The 23,437-nt window shown below is 34.1% G+C and overlaps 1 protein-coding gene across 9 annotated transcripts in view; it reads right to left on the reverse strand.

Moving 5' to 3' along the window:
- Nucleotides 1–23,437, reverse strand: part of RALGAPA1 (Ral GTPase activating protein catalytic subunit alpha 1) — a 220,641-nt gene that overhangs the window by 34,362 nt on the left and 162,842 nt on the right. For 8 of the 9 annotated variants that reach the window (XR_004348438.1, XM_032622552.1, XM_032622551.1 and 5 more), the window contains exons 35-36: nucleotides 17,071–17,194; nucleotides 8,765–8,920 (exon numbers count right to left, since the gene is read on the reverse strand). Coding sequence is in view for 8 of the 9 variants with exons in the window: in XM_032622552.1 (XP_032478443.1) it covers nucleotides 8,765–8,920; nucleotides 17,071–17,194 (280 nt within the window). In the remaining variant the exon portion in view is untranslated. Of the gene's footprint in view, nucleotides 1–8,760; nucleotides 8,921–17,070; nucleotides 17,195–23,437 lie in introns of all 9 variants that reach the window. The other variant, XM_032622550.1, reaches the window with a different exon arrangement.

A 23,437-nucleotide genomic window follows, 5' to 3' on the forward strand; every position in this document is an offset into this window, starting at 1 on the left:
ACATGATGGCAGGTTAGAATGACAGCCAGTGAGGCCAGATTGTGGTAAGTGAAAAGGAAAGTGACAGAAGATGAGATCAGGGAGGTAGGCAGGCAAGTGGCCAAATCCTGTAGGGCACTGAAGGCCACAGTAAGGAATTAGAATTTTATTCTATATGCAATGAGAAGCCACTGCTATACCATCCAAATTAAACCATTCACAGTGCTGAGACAAATCTGCTCTGAACCATTTATACTTCCTTGTTTCTTTGTCTTCATTTCTTGTCATCAGGAGTATATTTATAGAAATCGGGGTTAAAGGTAGAGTCTATTATATTAAAACAGAATTATTTTATGTAATGTGGCTAGATTTAGGACTACAACCATGTGTATAATTCCATAGCATTTATTAACTATTACATTAACTACACTTCTACTAAAACAATGAAAAAATTTTTCTTATTATTCCTTAAGTTTGTTTTTCAATTCCTTTTCCAGACTATATTAACATATAGTTCTTTGGAAAGTGAAGTATACTTTAACTGTATTTCTAGATAAAATAAAGAAAAATGGATTTAAAGTTATAATCAGACTAAGCGGTTCGATAGAGCTCATTTATTTGCGAAACTATTGTAACCAAATTTCAAAACAAAAAACGAACTGCTGTCCAGTACACTAACAATATTTCAGAGGGAACTGACTTAAATAAAGTGCTTCTTTCCCCTCTTTTGGGGGGTCCAGGAAATGAAAGATAGGCTAGAGAGTCCAACTAAAAGTAGGTTACAATTATCTCAACTTGATCTTCATCAAACTCCTAAAAGGATGATTCAGCTACCTATGAAGCAGAGTATCAGCAAGTGGCTACAACAAGGAGACAGGAAATGAGACAAGCTCCTGTGAACACTTTATACCAATGCTTGCAGCACTTTTGATTTTTAGGGGTGAATAAACTCAGTAAAGTGGAAATTATTTTTAACCATTTTCTGTCAATCTTCCTCAGATAGAGAGAATTTATAGAACAGATGGCTTGGACTGGAGTTATATCAGGATTTTTAATATGGTGGCGTAGTATTTCTAAGAGAGACTACTTTGTTAGACTGAAAATTTGGTTAATTTGTTAAAAAAAAGTATAGTCTATGTTGTAAAAATTCTGTCGCTACCATTTTGATCCTTGAAAGAGCCTTTCTTCACAAGAAATAAAATGCTAACACTTAAAGGGGTTCAAAGATATTTACCTCTCATTCTGAGAAAATAAAATGCTTAAAAATAATTTACAAAATCACCACATATTTTAAACACAAAGTGAAAACTAAAATTAGTTTCTATAAAACAGATATAAATGATTTTCTCCTATCAAGTTTAAAACAAAGAACCAGAGTCATACATAATTCTACCTTGCCAGAGGCACGGCTATTTCTTTAAACTGACTGTTGACTATCTAATTTAATTAGAGGTATTAAACTCCACGCTGAGGTCAACAAGCCTTACTTCCTTCAATATTACACTTCAACCAGTGCTCATTAATGTGTCTACTGAATGGATTAACACACCTAAAGATATATGTACAAAGCAAAGGGGGACAACCTAATGATATCCAATTGTTCATTTGTAACAGGACACATGTTCTAGGCCTCAACTTATTACCACTAATGTGGAATTTATTAAATTCAGGAGAAAAAATACCAATACAGAAAGTGATTTTTTTATTAAGGAAAACTGGTATAAGACAACTGGTTTCTATGATTAAGTTTAAGGATTTAACCTTTTATTGAAAAGAAATTGATACTGTAATAGAACTAAAATATAAGACTGTTACTTAGAAAAATCTTACATACTAGGACTCTGAAGAGCAGTAAGGGCAAGAATCACAGAGAATAGGGAAAAGGAAAACTCAGTATATGGAGAAATAAATGTTACTTTTTAAAAAATTTCTATGAAAAGAAGGTTTAGAATAATTTATGCTGAATTATGAGACTGGGTAAATTTTTCCTTTCTACTGAATTAAGTGAAATATTGCTTCAATTTAGCCCCAACCTTGATAAGAGTAGATTTTACTTAAATTACTACTTGAGAATATAAGAGAACTATACCTTCCAAAATGATACCACTTTATTACATATTGTTTACAATTTTGACAGGTTTTATTTTTATCTGGTAGGTATTATACATGTGAAAGAAGTTATGTTTTGAAATTTTCTCACTACAACAAACAAATAAACCCTTTAAATTGCTCTATTTAAGTAAAAAAAGCCTATCTAGCCAGGGTAATTTTCTTCAATAAAACAGGTATAGTTACTTTGACAACTAATATAATAGCATGCTTGCATTATAAATTTTAAAAAAATTATAAACATATGCTTGCATTTTTAAAAGTTACATTATTTCTGGCATCTCGATACTAAACAATTGGAATACTACGCCATGTAATTGCCTGCAGTCTTTCTCTAATAATTTGAAAAAAACCCAAAACACTAAATAATTGGAAAAAAATACTTGTACTATTCCACTTGGTAAATTGCTAAATAATTTTACATTTAGAATTAATTAGCTTAAAGGGGGAAAAAAACACAAAATTTTCTTCTAGGGTGTTATGTCAGCAAAATGGTGGACCAAGCAAGCTCTTGTTTCTCCACAGAGACATTGAAAAATCATGACATATATACAGAAAACCCTGATCCCACAACAAAACCTGTTAGAACTAATATATGAATTCAGCAAAGTTGCACAATACAAAATTAACACACAAAAATCAGCTGCATTTTTAACAATGAACAATTCAAAAAGGAAATTATAAAAACAATTCCATTTATAATTGCATCAGAAAGAATAAAATTCTAAGGCATAAATTTAAGGAGGAGAAAGGCATATATGTTGAAAACTACAAAATATTGCTGAAAGAAATGAAAGACTACATAAATAAATGGAAAGCTATCCCATGTTCATGGATTGGAAGGTTTAATATTATTAAAATGACAAAACTACTCAAAGTGATCCAAAGATTCAATGCAATCCTATCAAAATCTCAACACAGTTTTTCATAGAAACAGAAAAACTCATCTTAAATTTCATATGGAATCTCAAGAGACTCTGAATAGTAAAAGCAATCTTGTAAAAGAAGAATGAAGTTGTAGAACTCACATTACTTAATTTCAAAACTTACTACAAAGCTACAGTAATTAAAGCATTTAATTAAAGCAAAAGGACATTCAGACCAATGGAAAAGAACAGGGAGTCCAGAAATAAAGCTTTGCATAGATGACCAATTGATTTTTGACAAGGATGCCAAGATCATTCAATAAAGGAATGTGTAGTCTTTTAAACAATTGGTGGTGGGACAAATGGATAGCCACGTGCAAAAGAATGAAGTCAGACTTTTATCTCATACTATACACAAAGAATAACTAAAAATGGATCCAAAACCTAAATGTAAAAGCTAAAACTATAATACTCTTAGAAGAAAACATACGGGAAAATATTCACAACATTGGATTTAGCAATGATTTCTTGAACTGATACCAGAAGCAGAAGCAACAAAAGAAAACATAGATAAATTGAGCTCCATCAAAATAAAAACTTCTGTGCCTCAAAGGACACTATCAAGAGTGAAAAGACAACCCCCAAAATGGGAGAAAAATATTTGCTAGTCATATATCTGATAAGAGATTAACATCTAGAATATATAAAGAACTCCAACACCACAACAAGAAAATTACAAACAATCTAATTTAAAAAAATGGGTAAAAGAGCTGAATAGACATTCCTCCAAAGAAGATATACAAATGGCCAATAAGCACAGGAAAAGATGCACATCATTAGTCATTAGGGAAGTGCAAGTCAAAAACCACAAAGCATAATACTTTGTGCCTATTAGGACAGCTAATAACAAGTGTTGGCAAGGATGTGGAAAAACTGGAACTCTTGTGCATTGCTGGGAGAAATGTCAAATGGCACAGTCACTGTGGAAAACAGTTTGACAGTTCCTTTAGAAAGCTAAACATATAATTTCCATATTACCCAGCAATTCAACTCATAGGTCTATACCTAAAAGAACTGAAGACAGGGATTCAAACAAATACCTGCAGGACAGTGTTCATTGCAGCATTATTCACAACAGCTAAAAAGTGGAAACAACCCAGTGTCTATTGATAGATAAATGGATAAACAAAATGTATATATGTATCATGGGATACTATTCAGCCATAAAAAGGATGAAATTCTGACACGCTTTAACATCAATGAAGCTTGAAAACATTATGCTAAGTGAAATAAGACACAAAAGGACAAGTACTGTATGATTCCAAATTAATGAGGTATCTAGAACTGGAAAAATAAAAGAGAAAGAAAGTAAATTAGAGGTTACTAGGGGCTGGGTGGAGGGGTTAATGGAGAGTTATTGTTAATGGATACAGAGTTTCTTTTTTGGGAGAATAGAGTTCTGAGATTTCCAGTTTCCAGCCTGGCATGTAAAGAGATTAGAAGTTACCACTCTGTCCTAACAACAAGTAAAAAGCTAAACAACTGAAAAATCAACTACAGTACTCTTAGATCAGAGAATTGAGGTCATAGGGAAAACTGCTGCCCCAAAATTGGACAGACAGGCATATATGAAGAATAACAACTTAACAGAGCAGAAACCTCTGTAGGAACCAGTGCCAGAGTAGGAAAACCTGAACTGTAGCTGACAAACTGCCGGAGACTCAGTGTGAAGAATGAGAGAATGAAAATGCATCAGAACCACAGTCGGATATGGCAGGGATGTTGGAATTACAACTATGATTAATATGCTAAGGGAACTAATGGAAAAAGTAGTCAAAGTATGGATGGATGAACAGATGGATAATGTAAGCAGAGAGATGGACATTCTCAGAAAGAATCAAAAAGAAATGCTAGAGATTAAAAAAATATGTAAGTGAAATGAAGAAAGCCTCTGATGGGCTCTTTAGTAGACTGGACATGTCTGAGGAAAGAATCTCTGAGCTTGAGGATGTAATAATAGAAACTTCTAAAACTGAAAACCAAAGAGAAAAAAGACCAAAAAAAACCCCATAACAGAATATCCAAGAACTGTGGGACAACCACAAAAAGTGTAACATTTATGTATAGAAGGAGAAGAAAGAGAGAAAGAAACAGAAGAAATATTTGAAGCAATAAAGATTGAGAATTGCCCCAAATTAATGTTAGACACCTAACAACAGATCCAGGAAGCTCAGAGAACACTAAGCAGGATAAAGGGCCCCCAAACTACATCCAGGTATATCACATGCAAACTTCAGAAAATCACAGATGAAAAAATCTTGAGAAAAGCCAGAGGGGGAAAAAACATTTTACCTATGGAGGAGCAAAGATAAGGATTACATCTGACTTCTCCTCAGAAATCACGCAAGCAAGAAGAGAGTAGAGTGAAATATTTAAGTGCTGAGAGAAAACTCTACTAATCTAGAATTCTGTACCCTGTGAAATTATCCTTCAAAAGTAAAGAAGAATAAAGATATTCTCAGACAAACAAAGATTGAGGGAATTTGCTGCCAGTAGACCCGCCTTACAAGAAATGCCTTTCAGAGGGAAGGAAAACAATATAGGAAAGAAATTCAGATCTACATATAGAAAGGAAGAGCATCGGAGAATCAATAATTGAAGGCAAAATAAAACTTTATTTTTCTTATTCTTAATTAATCTAACACATAACAGTTTGTTCAAGATTATAAATGGCAACAATGTATTTGATAATGTATGCTTATGTATACACATGGTTATGTATAAGTGAAATAAATGATAGCAATGACACAAGGGATAGGAGGGAAGAATTGTGCTATTAATAATAGCATATTGTGCTATTATAAGGTACTTGCAGTGAACCAGCATAGTATTATTTGAAAGTGGACTTAGATTAGTTGTAAATGTATAGTACAAACTCTAGGGCAAGAACTGGAAAAAAATTTAAAAAGAAAAAATATATAAATGATATGCTAAGAAAGGAGAGAAAATGGAATCGTAAAATGCTCAATTATAACCACAAATGGCAGAAAAAATGTAAAATAATCCAATTATATTAATGATCACTTTAAATGTCAATGGTTCAAATACACAGAGATTGTCAGAGCCGATCAAAAAAAACAAGCCCCAACTGTGTGAGGCTTGAAACCAACTTTACAAGAAACCAACTTTAAATACAAAGATACATATAGATTAAAAGTAAAGGGATGGAGAAAGATATACCATGATACCACTAATAAGAAAGTGGGAATAGCTATACTAATTTTAAAAAAAGCACACTTCAGAGCAAGGAAAGTTATCAGGGATAAAGAGTGGCATAATCTAATGATTAAGAGGTCAGTATTCCAAGAAGACATAACCAATCCGTAAGGTGTATATGCCTAACAACAGGGTGCCAAAATATGTGAGGCAAAAACTGACAGAACTGCAAGGAAAATAAAAGAATCCACTATTATAGTTGGAGACTTTAATACCCCTCTCAGAAAAGAAGAGACCCAAGCAGGTAGAAAATTGGTAAGGATATAGTTGAACTCAACAGCTCCATCAATCAACTGAATATAACTGACATTCATAGACTATTTCATTCAACAATAGCAGAAAACACATTCTTCCCAGACTCACATGGAACATTCACTAGATAGACTACATCTGGGCCATAAAATACACCTTAAAAAATTAAAAAAAATAGAAATCATATGATGTCTGCTCTAGACCATGATGGAATTAAACTAGAAATCAATAACAAAAAGATAGCTGGTAAAGCCCAAAATACTTGGAAATTGAACACCACAGCTCTAAGTACCACATGGGTCAAAGAATTCTCATGAAAAAATAAAAAATATTTTGAACCAAGTGAAAATGAAAAAGTTCTGGAAATGGATACTTGTGATGGTTCTACAACACTGTAAATGTACTTTATACCAAAGAACTGTACATTTAAAAATGGTTAAAATGATAAATTTTGTTTTATATATATTTTTCCACAATAAAAAATTTTCTATACTTATAGATGAAATAAACTATTAGTGTTCAAGGTTTAATCCCTCAACATTCTCTAATAAATCCAGTACTTAAACATTTCACCATTTAAGGGTATAATTTTAATTAGAACTCAACCATTTAACAATTCTTAAATGGTGTTATCTCCAAAATTAATTTTGCTATGATAATGGATTGTTAAACATCCATTTCAGACTCTTCTTAAATAATTAAGGACAGACCTTTGTGACTGTTGTGAAGGAAATAAGAAACCTTACTTATTTGAGATATTTCTACAAAGGCTGCAGGAATAAAATTTCAAGTACCTTTTAACCATCAGGTTTAATATACTGAAGTAAAAATATCCTGATATGTTTCTTTAAAAAAAAAATTTCAACAAAAAATGATATACTTTGTTCTGCTCTTATGTTTGCAATCGAAAATACTATTAATTTTAGACTCTTTTGAAAAGGAAAAGAGGGTTTCCTTTTGCTCCGGGGTTTAAAAGTTGTATCCATGAAGCCATGAAAATGAGGATAACTGCCAAGTCCTAATGTTTAAAATAATTTATCTTTTTGTACTATACTCATAATTGCCTCTAATTTGAGTATGGCTTATTTTCATACAAATTTAAAATGAGGTGATGGAAGAAAGTGCTTAATTGAAGTTTTAACGAAGTTTTACTCCAATCCAACTCTTCACCATTTTCTTGTCCGTATTCATGTCTCATTCTGTACTTCTAAAAACTACATGCCAAGATATTCTATAGCAAATCTGTTACTAAATATACTTACTTTCCTACACATCAATTACCTCCATCTTTACTACACATTCAAATCTAATCAGCATCCATACATTAGTTGTTCTAACCATTACTCATTTAGTAGGCAATTTCCAACAGTATTCTAAAATGTAAACAAAAGGCATCAAGGGTACTGAATCAATCTTATAAAATATTTGAGAGGAATTCTGAAGTTCCTTTTCAAAAGAGTATAAGGATAACATTGTTTTCATAGGCTATTAATGAAGTATGAAGAGATTCGATATCAGGCAACATGATAACAGAGTACCAAGTAAAATGATCTATGATATTAAGTTGGTTACATTCAGTAGTAGTTTTGAGTAAATTGAGGAGTAGGAAGAAGAAGAGAAGATAAAGAAATGTTGGACAAGGTTTCACTTTAAAAAAATGTTTCTCCCTAAAAAAATAAACATGGATTGAACACACACAACTTTATTCTGAGGTATGTCTGTGTCACTAGAGTGATTTTTGAATGCTGGTGCCAGCTACAGCAAAATGGTGGTGTAGGTTTTAAAAGACATGGGCCATCAAAACCATTCCACTATATCTCCCATAAATATTCTAAGGCAGTAAAGTCTATTTTAATGAATTAATGCTTATTTTATCTGCTATATTAGTTTTAGTTAAAATTTATGAGAGAGCACATTATATTTTAAGTGATTTGTAATAATTTACATTTTAATTTTTTTCCTCTCCGTCAATCAATATAAATGTTATATCTCTCCGTGTGTGGGGTCTTGAATTATAATTTCACCAATCTGAACATTTACGGAAGTTTTTCAATTTGTCAGATGCCCATTTTCTTGAAGGCAAATGCTTTGTTAAGACTATAACTTTCAATCATATCATTAAGGAAAACAGAGTTTACTCTGCAACAATACTGTTTCTGAAGACACTACTGGGTGAAGAAAGGAGTACTCAGAAATAGTTCTTGATCAATTAGATGACTTGCTTACATATTTTATGTATTACTAAGATTTTAACTCTGAGCACTTTTTTTCTTAGCACTTACTTTTTTGGTCAAAGAGTCATCAGAATCAGAAGGCATTCTTGTTGATACGTGAAATATTACTTCAACTGTAGAGGTAGCAAAATATGGTGTGGTCAATCCAGTGCTTTTATTTCTTTGTAGTCCTCCCATGAAACCGCAATGGTTTGTAAGATTTACCTAGAAGCAATGAAAAGACACATAATATTAATTAACTAAACAAAACTAAAAACCTCACTATGGAAGAAGACTCAAATTTCTCACTTTGCAAAAGCATGAGGAATGAAGTCTTCTGCATGTTATCAACTATGGCTTGACCCAGAATTATTAGTTAGAACTATTCAAGTCACACTGGTAGATTTTCTTAGGTATTTGAGGGCCCCTAATTAGTAGGAACTAATTAGCAAAGAAATCAATCGCTGTGCACTATGCATCTCTTGTTAGGCTACGAGGTGCTAAATGGTAAGGGCTGTGTGGGACACCGAGGGCAGAGAGTAAAAACCAAGTGGCAAAAATCAAGACTGGAAATGATTTGAGGATAAGTTAAAACAGTAATGTCACTTTGATAAAACGATTAATTGTGTCATATTTACTCATTGAAATTGGCTTCCTAATTATTAGTACCTATCATAGCCCAGAACAAAAATACAAAAATGTAGAACTTAACTACACTTCAAATGCATTAAAAAAATACAAATTAATCTGTGCAAAGTCTTTTTCCTGATTATAAATATATTTACTATCAGGACTGTTGCACTGGACGATATCCCCTGGATTTGTGTGATGCAAAGAAGCCAGCAACTTGTGTTCATTGTAGAAAATCAAAGAAATATTGTAAAGAAAAAACAAAATATTGTAAAGAAAAAACAAAATTTAAACACTGCTTGTATTTATCCATCCAGAGAAACCAGTTATGCACCTGCTTGTAAAAAACAAAATATAAATATGTGAAAAAGTGGAAACCTATAAAAGCAAATTTCTGCACTGTGTGAACTGAACACATCTCAACTATCAATATCAGTTACTAATGGCTGAATGTATGAATAACAAGTTAGTTTTTATGCCATTACTACAAGATTTCCTCAATCATTTATATTTTAAATTTATTTTTTAACTCAGTAATACATTCATACAATTAAAAGTTCAAAAGATACAGCAAAATTTTTCCTTCCATATCTCTCATCTCTAGCTACTCAGTTCCACTCCAAGGAAGCAATTTAAGTATGCTTGCAAAAATGTTCTCTATATACAATTAAAATTTTAAAGGTATGTATGCACATATACACATGTATGTATATACACATGTACACACACAACACGGATACACAATGTTCTGCACCTTGCTTTTTTGCATTTAAAATACCTTGAAAAATACTCCTTATTAGTAAGTAAAGAGCCTTCTCATTTTTTTTTTCATGGCTTCACATAAGTCCCTTTTCTTGATGTACAATAATTTAACTAGCGCTCTACTTGACGGATATTTAGGCTTTCCCAATCTTTTGCTATTACAGTCAATGCTACAATGAATAACACTGAACACATGTCATGCTGCATTTGTGAAAGTAGATCTGTAGGACAGATAGTCAAAAGTAGAAATGTAAGGCAAAGGGCATGTGCACATCTAATTTTGAAACTGACTACCAAATTGCTCTCCATAGATGGTACCAACAGTGCATGAGAGTGCCTGTTTCCCTCATATGCTCTCAAATATATTAACAAACTTTATGACCTTTGCTAATCTGTTAGGTTAAAAAATGGTATCTTAGTGTACATTTTTGTTCTGTTTTGTTTTAGTGAGAAAGTTATTTACTTTCAGGTCAATTCTCTGATTATGTAAAGGAGAAAGTCTCAGTTTAGTACTCCTTTGCTATAAATAATTCTGTAACACTTGCAGATCTCTATTTTTTAATTAAACGTTTTATCTGGAGGTAATTATAGATTTACACAGTTTTAAGAAATAATGAGATTCTATGTACCCTTTACCCAGATTCCCCAGTGCAATCACATTATAACCAGGATACTGATATTGACATGATTCAGAGACAACATTTTCATCACCACAAGGATTCCGTGTTGCCCTGTTACATGAGCAACACTCACTTCCGTCCTACCCTACCCTCCTTTTTAACCCCTGGCAATCACTAACCTGTTCTTTACTACTAAAACTGTCATTCCAAGAATGTTATATAAGTGGAATTATTTGGCATGTAACCTTTCCAAGCATTTGGAGATTTTGCCATTATCTTTCTGTTCATGATTTCAAGTTTGATCCTACTGTATATGGAGAAAACACTGTATGATTTAAATGCTTTTAAACTTGCTGAAGTTTGTTTTAATGGCCCATATATGGCCTATCTTGGTGTATGTCCCATGGGCACTTGAAAATAATATGTATTATGGTATTGGTGGGTGGAGTGTTCTATAAATGGCAATTAGATCCTGTTGGTTGTTGGTGGTGTTGAGTCCTATATACTTGCTGATTTTCTGTCTACTTCTCTCAGTTGTTGAGAGAGGGGTGAAATCTCCATTTATAATTGTGAATTTGTCTATTTCTTCTTTCAGTTCTATCAGTTTTGCTTCAGATATTTTGCAGTTCTGTTGTTTGCTGCACACACATTTAGGATTGTTAAGTCTTCTTAGTGGACTGACCCTTTTATCACTGTTATAAAATGTCCCCTCATCTCTGGTAGTTTTCTTTGCTCTGAAGCCTACCTTATCTAATATTAATTCAGCCACTCTGGTGTTCCTTTGATTAAGGTTTGCACAATATAATTTTTTCTATCCATGTACTTTCTACCAGCCTATGTTGTTATATTTGAAGTGAGTTTCTTTTACAAAGCATATAGGTGAGTCATGTTTATTTATTATTTTTTTTTTGCGGTAAGCGGGCCTCTCCCTGCTGTGGCCTCTCCCGTTGTGGAGCACAGGCTCCGGACGCGCAGGCTCAGCGGCCATGGCTCACGGGCCTAGCTGCTCTGTGGCATGTGGGATCTTCCCAGACCGGGGCACGAACCCGTGTCCCCCGCCTCGGCAGATGGACTCTCAACCACTGCGCCACCAGGGAAGCCCTGAGTCATGTTTTTTAATCCATTCTGCCAATTTATTTTTATTTTTTAATAATTATTTATTTTTGGCTATGTTGGGTCTTCATTGCTGCATGTGGGCTTTCTCTAGTTGCGGCGAGCGGGGGCTACTCTTCGTGGTGGTACGTGGGCTTCTCATTGCGGTGGCTTCTCTTGTTGTGGAGCACGGGCTCTAGGTGCATGGGCTTCGATAGTTGTGGCTCGCGGGCTCCACAGCACAGGCTCAGTAGTTGTGGCACACGGGCTTAGTTGCTCCATGGCATGTGGGATCTTCCCGGCCCAGGGCTTGAGCCTGTGTCCCCTGCATTGGCAGGCGGATTCTTAACCACTGTGCCACCAGGGAAGCCCCACTCTGCCAATTTTTAATTGGTATATTTACATCATTCATATTTCCTGTAATGATTAATATGTTAGAGCTTAAGCTCACCATTTTATTTTTTGTTTTCTGTTTATTTTCTGTTTTATTTTTCTTGCCCTCTATGGATTACTTGAACATATTCTAGAATTTCATTTTTATTTATCATTTTTTGAGTGTGCTTTTGTTATATGTTTTTTACTGGTTGTTCTTGGTATTATACTATATGTACATACCTTATCACAGTCTACTGATGTTGACATTTTACCAGTTTGAGTGAAATATAGAAACCCTACCTCACTTTATGTCCTTTTACCCTCCCTTGTTTGTAATATAATGTAATATAATGAATATTTTCATGGCATTATATTTATTTATTTATTTATTTTTTTGCAGCATGCGGGATCTTAGTTCCCTGACCAAGGATCGAACCCGTGCCCCCAGTATTGGGAGCGTGGAGTCTTAACCACTGGACTGCCAGGGAAGTCCCTGTCATTACATTTAGAAACACAGCAGGTAGTAAAATAATTTTTGCATCAACCATCAAACATAATTAAGAAAACTCAAGAGGAGAAGTAAATTTAGTGTATTTACCCATATTTTTTCTTGCCATGCTCTTTCTTCCTGATGTTCCAAAGTTCCTTCTATCATCTCATTTCTGTTAACAGAACTTCTGTCAGTGGTTCTTTTAGGGCAGGTCTGCTGGCAACAAATTCTCTAAGTTTTCCTTCATCTGAGAATGTTGTGCTTCATTCCTTAGCTAACTATAGGATTCTGGGTTGACAGTTTTTTTCTTTTAACATTTGAAAAATATTACCTCCTCTGGCCACCACAGTTTCTGATGAGAAATTCACTATCATTCTAATTGTACCCATATAGATAGGTACAAGTTTCCTCTGGATACTTTCGAAATTTTTTTGCCTTTAGTTTTCAGAAGTTTAATTATGATGTGTCTTAGTATGGATCTCCTTCCATATATCCTATTTGGTTTTCACCAGGTTCTTCAATCTGTAGCTTTATTAGCTTTATTTTTCTTGCCAAATTTGGGAAGTTTTCAACATTATCTCTCAAAGTAGTTTTCAGACCCAACCTCTTTCTCCTCTCCTTCTGGGACTCACAATAACAGGAGTGTTAGATTTTTTGTCATAGCCCCACAGGTCTGTTCATTGCTCTGTTCACCATCTTTATGTCTATTCTCTCTCTGCTGTTCAGATTAACTTTTACTGTTCTATGCTCCAGTTTACTAATTCTTTCTGTACCCTCATCTCCACCTGACTCTGTTGCTGGGCCAATCTACTGAGTTTTTTATTTCAGTTATTATATTTTCAATTCTAAAATTTCCATTTAGTTCTTTGTATCTTGTATTTCTTTGCACAGACTTTCTATTTTTCATTTGTTTCAACTGTGTTCCTAATTGCTTGTTGAAGCATTTCTAATATAGTCACTTTAAAATCTTTGTCATCTTGGTGTTGGCATCTATTGCCTTCTTTTCATTCAGTTTGAGACCTTCCTGGTTTTGGTATGAGTTTTGGTTGAAGCCTGGACATTTTCATATTATGAGACCATGAATCTTATTTAAACCTTCTGTTTTAGTTGGCTGTTTTGCAACACAGCTCTGGAGAAGCAGGGGCTTTCAGCCTCATTATGGCCAGGTGGAGGCAGGAGTTCTGACTTCCTATGTGGTATCCACTGACACAGCAGTGGAGGTGGTCTCATTATCACTGGGTGATGGTGAAAGGCCTAATTCTCCACTAGACCTCCTCTGACTCCAGTGTAGAGGGGGAGACACACCTCATTATGCCTGGGTGGGGCCGAAATTCCAGGTTCCTCATGTAGTCTCCACTGACACTGTGGTGTTAGACATGGATGGGGGACTTGTTACCAGTTGGCAGAGATGAAACTCTTAGCTTTCTATTTGGTTTTCTCTGATACTATCTTACTCCAGGGTGATGTTCGGGATGCCTCATTATAGTCATTTATTTATTGACCAACTGATTTTTGGCTGCATTGGGTCTTCACTGCTGCACGCAGGCTTTCTCTAGTTGCGGTGAGCGGGCTTCTCATTGCAGTGGCTTCTCTTGTTGCGGAGCATGGGCTCTAGGCACGTGGGCTTCAGTAGTTGTGGCACGTGGGCTCAGTAGCTGTGGCTCACAGGCTCTAGAGCGCAGGCTCAGTAGTTGTGTTGCATAGGCTTAGTTGCTCCGCGGCATGTGGGATCTTCCCAAACCAGGGCTTGAACCCGTGTCCCCTGCACTGGCAGATGGACTCTTAACCACTGTGCTACCAGGGAATTCCCCTCATTATAGTCTTGTAAGGGTAGAAGTCTAGGCTTCCTAACCCACTTTTGTTGTCAGGGGTAGGGATGAGGGTCACAGTATTTTCTGTGGTGTTTGGTTGGCATACAGCAGTTACTGTTTAAATGTTTTCTGTCTTTCCAGGTTGCTCCTTTCCTGATCCTTTGGTTAGAAAGAGTAGGCTTTTGTTGGGTTTTTTTTTGTCCTGTGCTTGTTGATATTTCTAGGTTGCTGGCTTCTTCAACTCCAAGTCCAAGATATATGAGGCAAAAAGAAAACCTGAGAACTCACCATAATGTCATTCCTTGGTCCTGAAGTCCTGTTGGTCTATTTTCTTTTCTCCAACGAACCCGTGTCCCCTGCATTGGCAGGCAGATTCTCAACCACTGCGCCACCAGGGAAGCCCTTGCCTGACTTTTTAATTCTAGCCAACCTAATGGGTGTGAAGTGGTATCTCACTGTGATTTTGATTTCCATTTCTCTGATAATGATGTCAAACATTTTTTCATGTACTTACTGATCATCTGTATATCTTCTTTGGAAAAATGTTTATTCCGATCCTTTAGCCATTTTTAAATTGGGTTGCCTTCTAATTATTGTTTTGGTGAGTTCTTTGTATATTTTAGATACAAGTCCCTTATCACATATATGACTTGCAATTATTTTCTCCAATTCTGTGGGTTATCTTTTCACTTTGTTCATGGTGCCCTTTGATGCACAAAAGTTTAAATTTTGATGAAGTCCAATTTAGTTATTTTCCTTTGTTGCTCATGTTTTAGTGTCATATCTAAGAATACCTTTTATTTGTTAGTTATGTCTCAATAAAGCTGGAAAAAAAGAATCCACTGCCAAATTCAAGGTCATAAAGATTTACCCCTATATTGTCTTCTAAGAATTTTACAGTTTTAGCTCTTACATTTAGGTCTTTGATCCATTTTGAGTTAATTTTTGTATACAGTGTGAGGTAAGATTCCAACTTCATTCTTTTGCTTGCAGCTATCCAGCTACTCCAACACCATCTGTTGAAAGGACTTTCTCCACTGGATGGTCTTGGCACCCTTGTTGAAAATCAGCTGACAACAGACGTGTGGGTTTATTTCTGGAATCTCAATTCTATTTCATTAATTGATATATGTATCCTTAGAGCAAGTAACTTGCTGTTTGATTAGAGCTGCTTTGTACTAAGTTTTGAAATTAGGAAGTGTGAGTACTCCTAATTTGTTCTTTTTCAAATGTCCCTTGCTTTTACTAATACTTTTCTTAGTTTGTTTTTTTAACAGGACATATATTTATAACATTTCTTTACACTTTCCAAACCACTTTCACATACATAATCTCAAATGAACTTCATATTATATATCTGTTGGGTAAAAAAGCACACTGCTTTTGACAAATAAGCAAAAGGCCAAGAGAACTCAAGTAACTCAGTGAAATAGCAGGTTAGATCAGCTATAAAAATATATATTGAATGCTAAAGGTTTATGCATTGGACACTGTGCAAGGACTGGGATTTAAAAAGAAAAAGCAGGAAGATGAAAGAGCCTGCCCTCTAGGAACTTACAGTCTAGTGTAGTGGTCTTCAATAATTTTGCTCATGTACTATCTATAAGTATATTGAGAAACTATGTATTAAATTGACAACTATGATGAAAATTGTCATCATAAGTTTAAGCTGTTACAAAAGATACAATTTCCAGTATACTGTATGTTATATCTATATACTTTAAATATATTTTCATCAAAATCTTAGAGCACAAATTTGGCTGATACAGTATATATAAAATGTCTGCTATTAATGACAAATCAATCAGCCACATCAAATTCACTTTCTGTTAGAACATGTCTGACTCATAATTTTACAATTTAAATAAACATACTAATACAAATCTCTATGACAAACACCTCACTTCTGAATTATAATTCTAAGATAGACAGATTTGGTTCAGGAACTTCAACATGAGTTGGTTGCCGGGTTGTTGGTTGCCAGGATGACAAAAAATACAGCACCTTTCAATACTTCCTGCTTTGCCATTAGAGACACTCTCTCTCAGGAACATGCCCTCTTGAATGAACTGTCCCTTTTTTGGTGCCAAACCTTCCAGGGCAATGCAGGATTCAGGTGAGTAATAGGTATGCCTTACTTTTACAAAGATGAAGAACAGAAAAGGAGAGGCAAAAGACTGTAGAAGGGTTCTCCGGAATTAATTGTAGTAAAGTTGAGGATCTAGAAACTTATCTCCTCAAAACTAACCTAGCCAACATGCCCCCTAGAATCCTTGGGATAGCCCTAGGATATTCATATCTTCGTTTGAAGATCACTAGTCCAGCGGTCACAACTGTGAGGAAAATCCAGATCTTTTAAGTCTAGGAGTTTAGCACACTCTGACAATATAGTGAATGATAAAACAGTCAAAAACCTTCCTAAGTCCCAATTGCTGCTGTCTTTGTAGATGAGATATAAGGCAGAAACAATATCAAACCCATTGTTATGTTGTTGAGTCTCCTAAAATAATGCTTCCAAAATAAGCTAGAAAGAAAAAGAAAACCATTGCTTCCAAATAGAAATAAAATGATATTTGTATAATTTAAAAATAATACCTCCCAACCGAGACCAGCTACAAAATCTTCATATGCTTGACTTCCTCCTGTATTGGTGAGAATGGAATGTTTGTCTTCTTGTCCTTCAGCAACATAAAATACTGCAATCTTGTGTGTCTCTCGGCTATAAAACAAAAGATTTCACCATTCACTTAATCATTAATTTATCCGTTCATTCATCCAATAATTAACTTCTAAATATGTGGCAATAAAAAGATGAAAATGAATTAAACATTATAATCTACTAAGGGAGACAAGTAATTATAAGAAAAAATTATAAAAGTTACAAAATTGCACTCAGAACAGAAGAAAAGGATGATTACGTCTGACTGAGAAACAGAGAGAAACTTAAAGAAGGTAATATTAAGCTGGGTGAAGGTAAGTAAGATTTGACAAATGAAGGAGAGAAAGTATCAGGAAAGACACACAGGTGTGAATGCACAAAGCATCTGAAGAGCTGCCTGTTGTGCAATGTGTGGCTGAATCCCAGAGTTAAAGGGACTGTGTTTTAGAAATAAAATTAAGTAGGAGTACAGAGATGGTGAGAAATGATCCATTTCTCCAAAGTACTTATAAGAAATGTATACACAAATATTATAAAAGTGTATGGAGTAACTGACAAGTTCTTAGATATTTTAGTTTTAGTTCTCCCTAAAATTACAAATGCTCATAAAAGCAAATTTCTTGTATGAAATTTGGCTTTCCAAGCTAACTAGAAAATAAACAATGACCCAAGCAAACAGCAACCGCCAACGTACTTTTGATTCAAAGACACAAAGTAGAAAGTAAAAGAAATAGAAGAAGATGCTATGCAAACAGTAACCAAGAGGGCCAGCATAGCTATACTAATATTAAACTTTTACATAAAAATGTTATAGGGAGTTCACAGAGAGACATCCTGGGGTGGAGTGGGGGGTTGGTTTGGGTTCCTTTTTCCTTTATGTGTATGTCATTAATCTGACAATTCTCCCTCCTCCCCACTGGCCTGTCCCCATTCCTCGTATTTGTACGGTTCAAGCAATAAAGACACTCATTTCAGGAAAAAAAAAGTTATAAAAGATAAAGATATAATTCATAATGTTAAAGGTCCTTATAACAGGAAGATATGAAAATTAAAAACATATGCACCCAACAACAGAGCTTCAAAATACATGAAGCAAAATCAGACAGAATTGAAGGCAGAAATAGCTATTTCTATAATCATAGCTGGAGACTTCAATACCTCACTTCCAATAATGGACAAACAACTAAGAGAATATCAACAAGGAAACAGAAGACTTGAACAATAGTATAAAATACCTAAAGAACACTCCACCAACAGTAGCAGAAAAACACATTCTCCTCAAGCAAACCTGGAATATCTTTCAGGATAGACCATATGGTAGGCCACAGAACAAGCCTCAATACATTTGAAATAACTGAAACCATGCAAAGTATGTTTTCTAATCATAATAGAATAAAATTAGAAATCAATAAAAGAAGAAAATTTACAAATATGTAGAAATGAAAAGATATACTCCTAAATAAGTGATGGGTCAAAGAATAAATCTCAAGGGAAATTAGAAAAAAAATCCTTAGAGATGAATGAAAATGAAAATATAATACAACAAAACTGATGGCATGCAGGTAAAGCAGGGCTCATTGGTAAATTTATGCACATAAATGCCTATATTAAAAAAAAGAAAAAGATCTCACATCAAAAACTAAACCTTCCACCTTAAGAAACTAGAAAAAGAAGAACAACTAAACTCAAAGCAAGCAGAAAGAGGACAATAATAAAGACTAGTGTGGAAATAAATGAAACAGAACAGAAAAACAAGAGAAAAATTTTAAATTGGTTCTTTGAGATGTTAAACAAAATCAACCTATAGCCAGAATGAGCAAGAAAAGAAATACTGAATTTATTAAAATCAGGAATGAAAGGAGAGACATCACTACATACCTTATAGAAACAAAAAGGATTATTAAGGAATACTATCAACAATTGTATGCCCAAAATCAGATAGTTAGATTAAATGGACAAATTCTTAGAAAGACACAAACTATTAAAACCAACTCAAGGGAAAATAGGCTATCAGAATAGTTCAATAACAACTAAAGAAACTGAAATAGTATTCTGATTGAAAAGGAAGTAGTAAAACTACTTCCACTTGCAGATGAGATGACTCTGTGTATAGAAAATCCTAAGGAATCCACTAAAAAGCTATTAGAGCTAATAAATGACTTCAGAAAGGATTCAGGATATAATATCAACATAAGAAAATCAACTGTATTTTTATAAACTAACATGAACAATCCAAAAACAAAATTAAGAAAGCTATTTCTTTTATAATAGCATCAAAAATAATAAAAATACTTAGGTATATATTTAACACAAGTAACAACTGATACTCTGAAAGCTACATTGTTGAAAAAAATTAAAGATCTTAAAAAAATACCACATTCATGGACTGAAAAACTTAATATTGTTAAGATAATATTTCCTAAATTGATCTACAAATTTAATGCAAGTGCTGTCAAAGTCCCAGCTCCCTTTTTTTGTAGAAATTGATAAGCTGATCCTAAAATTCACAGGAAAATGCAAATAGTCAAAATAATCTTGAAAAAGAAGAACAAAGTCAGAGGACTCATAATTCCCAATTTTAAAACCTACTACAAAACTACAGCGCTCAATGGACTGTGGTACTACCACAGCAGAAACATATAGCTCTATGTGGAATAGAAGCTTGGGTCCTGAAATAAACCTTTATGTTTATCATCAATTGCTTTTTGCAACGGTACCAAGCCAATTCAATGGGGAAAAAAATAGTGTTTTCAGCAAACGGTGCTGAGGGAACTGGATATCTACAATGCAGTTGTAGATATCCAATGAAGTTGGATTCTTACCTCATACCATATACAGAAATTAAATTTAAAAGCATCATAGACCTAAAAATAAGGTCTAAAACTATGAAAGTCTCATAAAGAAGTTTACACAACTATAAAATGTCTGTGTAAAAGCTACATGAATGTTCACAGTAGCATTATTCATAAGAGCCGGAAAGTGAAACTAATGCAAATGTCCATCAAGAGATGAATGGATAAACAAAATAAAGGATATTCACACAATGGGATATTATTCAGGAATAAGAAGAAATGAAGTGCTGACACATGCTGCAACATGGATGAATTTTGAAAACACTGTGCTAAGAAGCCTGCCACAAAAGACCACATATGTTTGACTGCTATTACATGAAATATCCAGAATAGGCAAATCTATAGAGACAGAAAGTAGATTAGTGTTGTCCAGAGATGGGGAGTAGGGGGTGATGTTTGGGGATAATAGAGAGTGACTGGTAATGGGTAATGGGTAGATTAGTGTTGTCCAGAGATGGGGAGTAGGGGGTGATATTTGGGGGTAATAGAGAGTGACTGGTAATGGGTATGAGGTTTCTTTTAAGAAAATATTCTAAAATTAGATTGCTGTTATAGTTGTCTGTGAATATACTAAAAACATGTACACTTTAAATGAGTGAATCTTACGGTATGTGAATTACATCTCAATAAAGCTGTTAGAATTTAAGTTGGAAGTATGACCTACTATGTGTAAATTCTGATCCTGGCAGAAAGGGGACCTCTGTGTTCTCAGTTTCCTAGGTAAAGGGCTATCAGCTAGAACTCATAAATCACAATTTATAAAATTGAGAAGAGTTGCATAGAAATGTTCACCTAATACTATATAAATCAAAAAGAGGAATACACGAGCCATATAGGAAAAATTAGAAAATAAATCTTTAAAATGCAAAAGTAAAAATGAAATCACCTTTATATTATCTGTCCTTTTTAAAATTTGAAAAAGCAGAGTTTAGCTGCTCTTTTATATCAAATTTTAATTTTTCAGCATTCCTTCTTATTTTTCTACTTACTAACTACTTCTACTAAATGCTTGGTATATATTGATTGCCATTAGATTAGTATGTACCACAATAGTGAATGAGGTAAAAAGATTAGAAAAAATGAGATTACTGAACTTGCAGCCATAAATATTTTACAGTATGTCCAGGACTGGCAAAATATTATGAGCTTACTACTGGAAAGTTCAAAGTGAAATATGCTAAGTTATAAGCACTTCTGATTCCCTGTATATACACTGCAATAGAAATAATAATACAAATAATTTGGAGATTTGAAATTTAAAAATCTGATTGTTCAACCATGAGGAATAGGAATCAGTTAATCTAGTCAAAGAAAACAAAGGATCTATAAATGGTCTGGAGAGATAAGACTATAAAGAAAGTAACTTTTCATTTTCTTCCGCCCTAATCCTCCAGACAAGTAATCAGGTTTGTTTCCAGGTTCTTGGCTTAAGAAGAAGCTCAAAGTTGCCTTACTGTCAGATAATTAGAATTAATTTTTATCTGAACCCAATATGTTAGAAAAAGAAACTTGTTTTCAGTATTTAATTTGTTTAAAAAAGCAAAATAAATGTCATGTGTTCATGTGGTGTACAATATCAGAAAGAAAACCTATGCTGTCTCAAGGAAGATGTCCTTCATATATTCCAGGTACATATGAGAATGGAAGTAGTTTAGCAGGAGCCAAGAAGTAGAAAAGCATAAGGTAATGTAAAGAAACCATGAATAGCCAAGACTGGCTGGTATGGCCTGAGTTCTAGACTAAGGAGTCTGGTCAGGCACTGGGAAGTCACTAAGGAATAAAATAAAAATTTTACTTTAGAAAAATTATTCTCGTGGTGAATATTGTCTAGACGGTGAAGAGTTAGAAGATGAGAGAGTTGTTTTAACTCTCTCCGAAAGAAGTAATAAGGACATGAATCAAGAAGTTGGGAGTAGGAAAAGCAAAGAAGAGATAGAAGTGAGAAATAATAAGAAGAAAGAACTGACATAATGATAAACACTAAGGGCAAGGGAAAGGAAATGGTCAAGTGTGGGTGACACTGAAATGGTACTTCTGAATATAATGGAGAAAATAAGGAGGAGGATGTTACTTGGGAAAGAACTGATGACCTGGAAACAGAAGTAAGGAGGCAGGGAAAAAATTGTAATAAGCAGCTACAAAATCATGACTGAGAATTAAGAGATAGGAGTACATGTGCAGAAAAGAATGGGGTTGAGAAGATATGAGAGATATCCCAGTGAGAAGGAAAACTATGTTAGGGGAGAAGGCAGCAGAAAATGAGCCAGTGAAGACAAACTAGAAATAACTAGTTTAGCAGGAGCCAAGTAGAAAAATATTAGGTAATGTAAAGAAACCATAAATAGCCAAGATTGGCTGGTATGGCCTGAGTTCTAGACTAAAGAGTTTGGTCAGCCATTTGGAAGTCACTAAGGAATAAAATAAAAATTTTACTTTAGACAGTTTTACTTTAGAACAAAGTAATTTAACATGACTTTAGAAGCCAGGGGAAAAGAACATTTTAAAGAGAGAACAGACAACAGTACTGAACTTTTAGGGGATATAATACTCAGGAGTTCTTAGGGCAGAAACTATTCTGTATTATATTGTAATGAGTATACATGTCATTATACATTTGTTAAAACTCATACAATGTACAACACCAAGAGTGAATCTAATATAAACTTCAGTTAATAATAATATATCAATATTGGCTCATCAATTTTAACAAATGTACCATACTGATACAAGATAAAAATAATAGGGGTAACTATGTATAGGGGGAAAGAGGGTATGTAGGAATGCTCTGTATTTTGCAATTGATTATCTTGTAAATCTAAAACAGCTGTAATTTTTTAGGTGCCTATTAAATTAATTGAATTTAATTAATTAGATCAATCAAGGAGGCTGGAGAGGATGGAGAAAACTTTAGACATGGTGGTCAGGATACTAACCTTCAAAAGGATAGTTTCAGTAGAACAGTAGAGGTCTGAGAATACATGGTGAGCAAGACAGCAAAAGAGGTATGATTTGTGCCCTCAATGACTTTGCTATCATCTAGTACCAAAGATAAATTATTATGGGGAAGAATTAGGATATGAGAACTCAGAGACTACTTATAGCGTTTTAATTTTATAACTGTCTTGGAAAGAATATCTAAGAAATAATAATAATATTAATACAGTGTGATAAATACTATGACAGCAGAGTGTTATTGGGATCTCTGAAAGCCCATGGAAGGATATCCAAACATAGGGTGGAAGGAACTGGGGAGGAAGGTAAAGGGTTAGCGGTAGCTTAGGGAAAGGCTTTTCAGAAAAAATGATGTTTAAGCTGAGACTAAAACAATGGACAGGATCTACACTCAGAAAAAATTTAGAGCATAAGACTATTTCATTGTTAAATAATAAAGAATAAAACTCAGACAGATAACATTCAGTTCTAGAAGAAAAAGAAAAATATAAAGCTTATA

The sequence above is a fragment of the Phocoena sinus genome, chromosome 2, assembly GCF_008692025.1.
Source record: "Phocoena sinus isolate mPhoSin1 chromosome 2, mPhoSin1.pri, whole genome shotgun sequence".
Lineage (NCBI taxonomy): Eukaryota > Metazoa > Chordata > Mammalia > Artiodactyla > Phocoenidae > Phocoena > Phocoena sinus.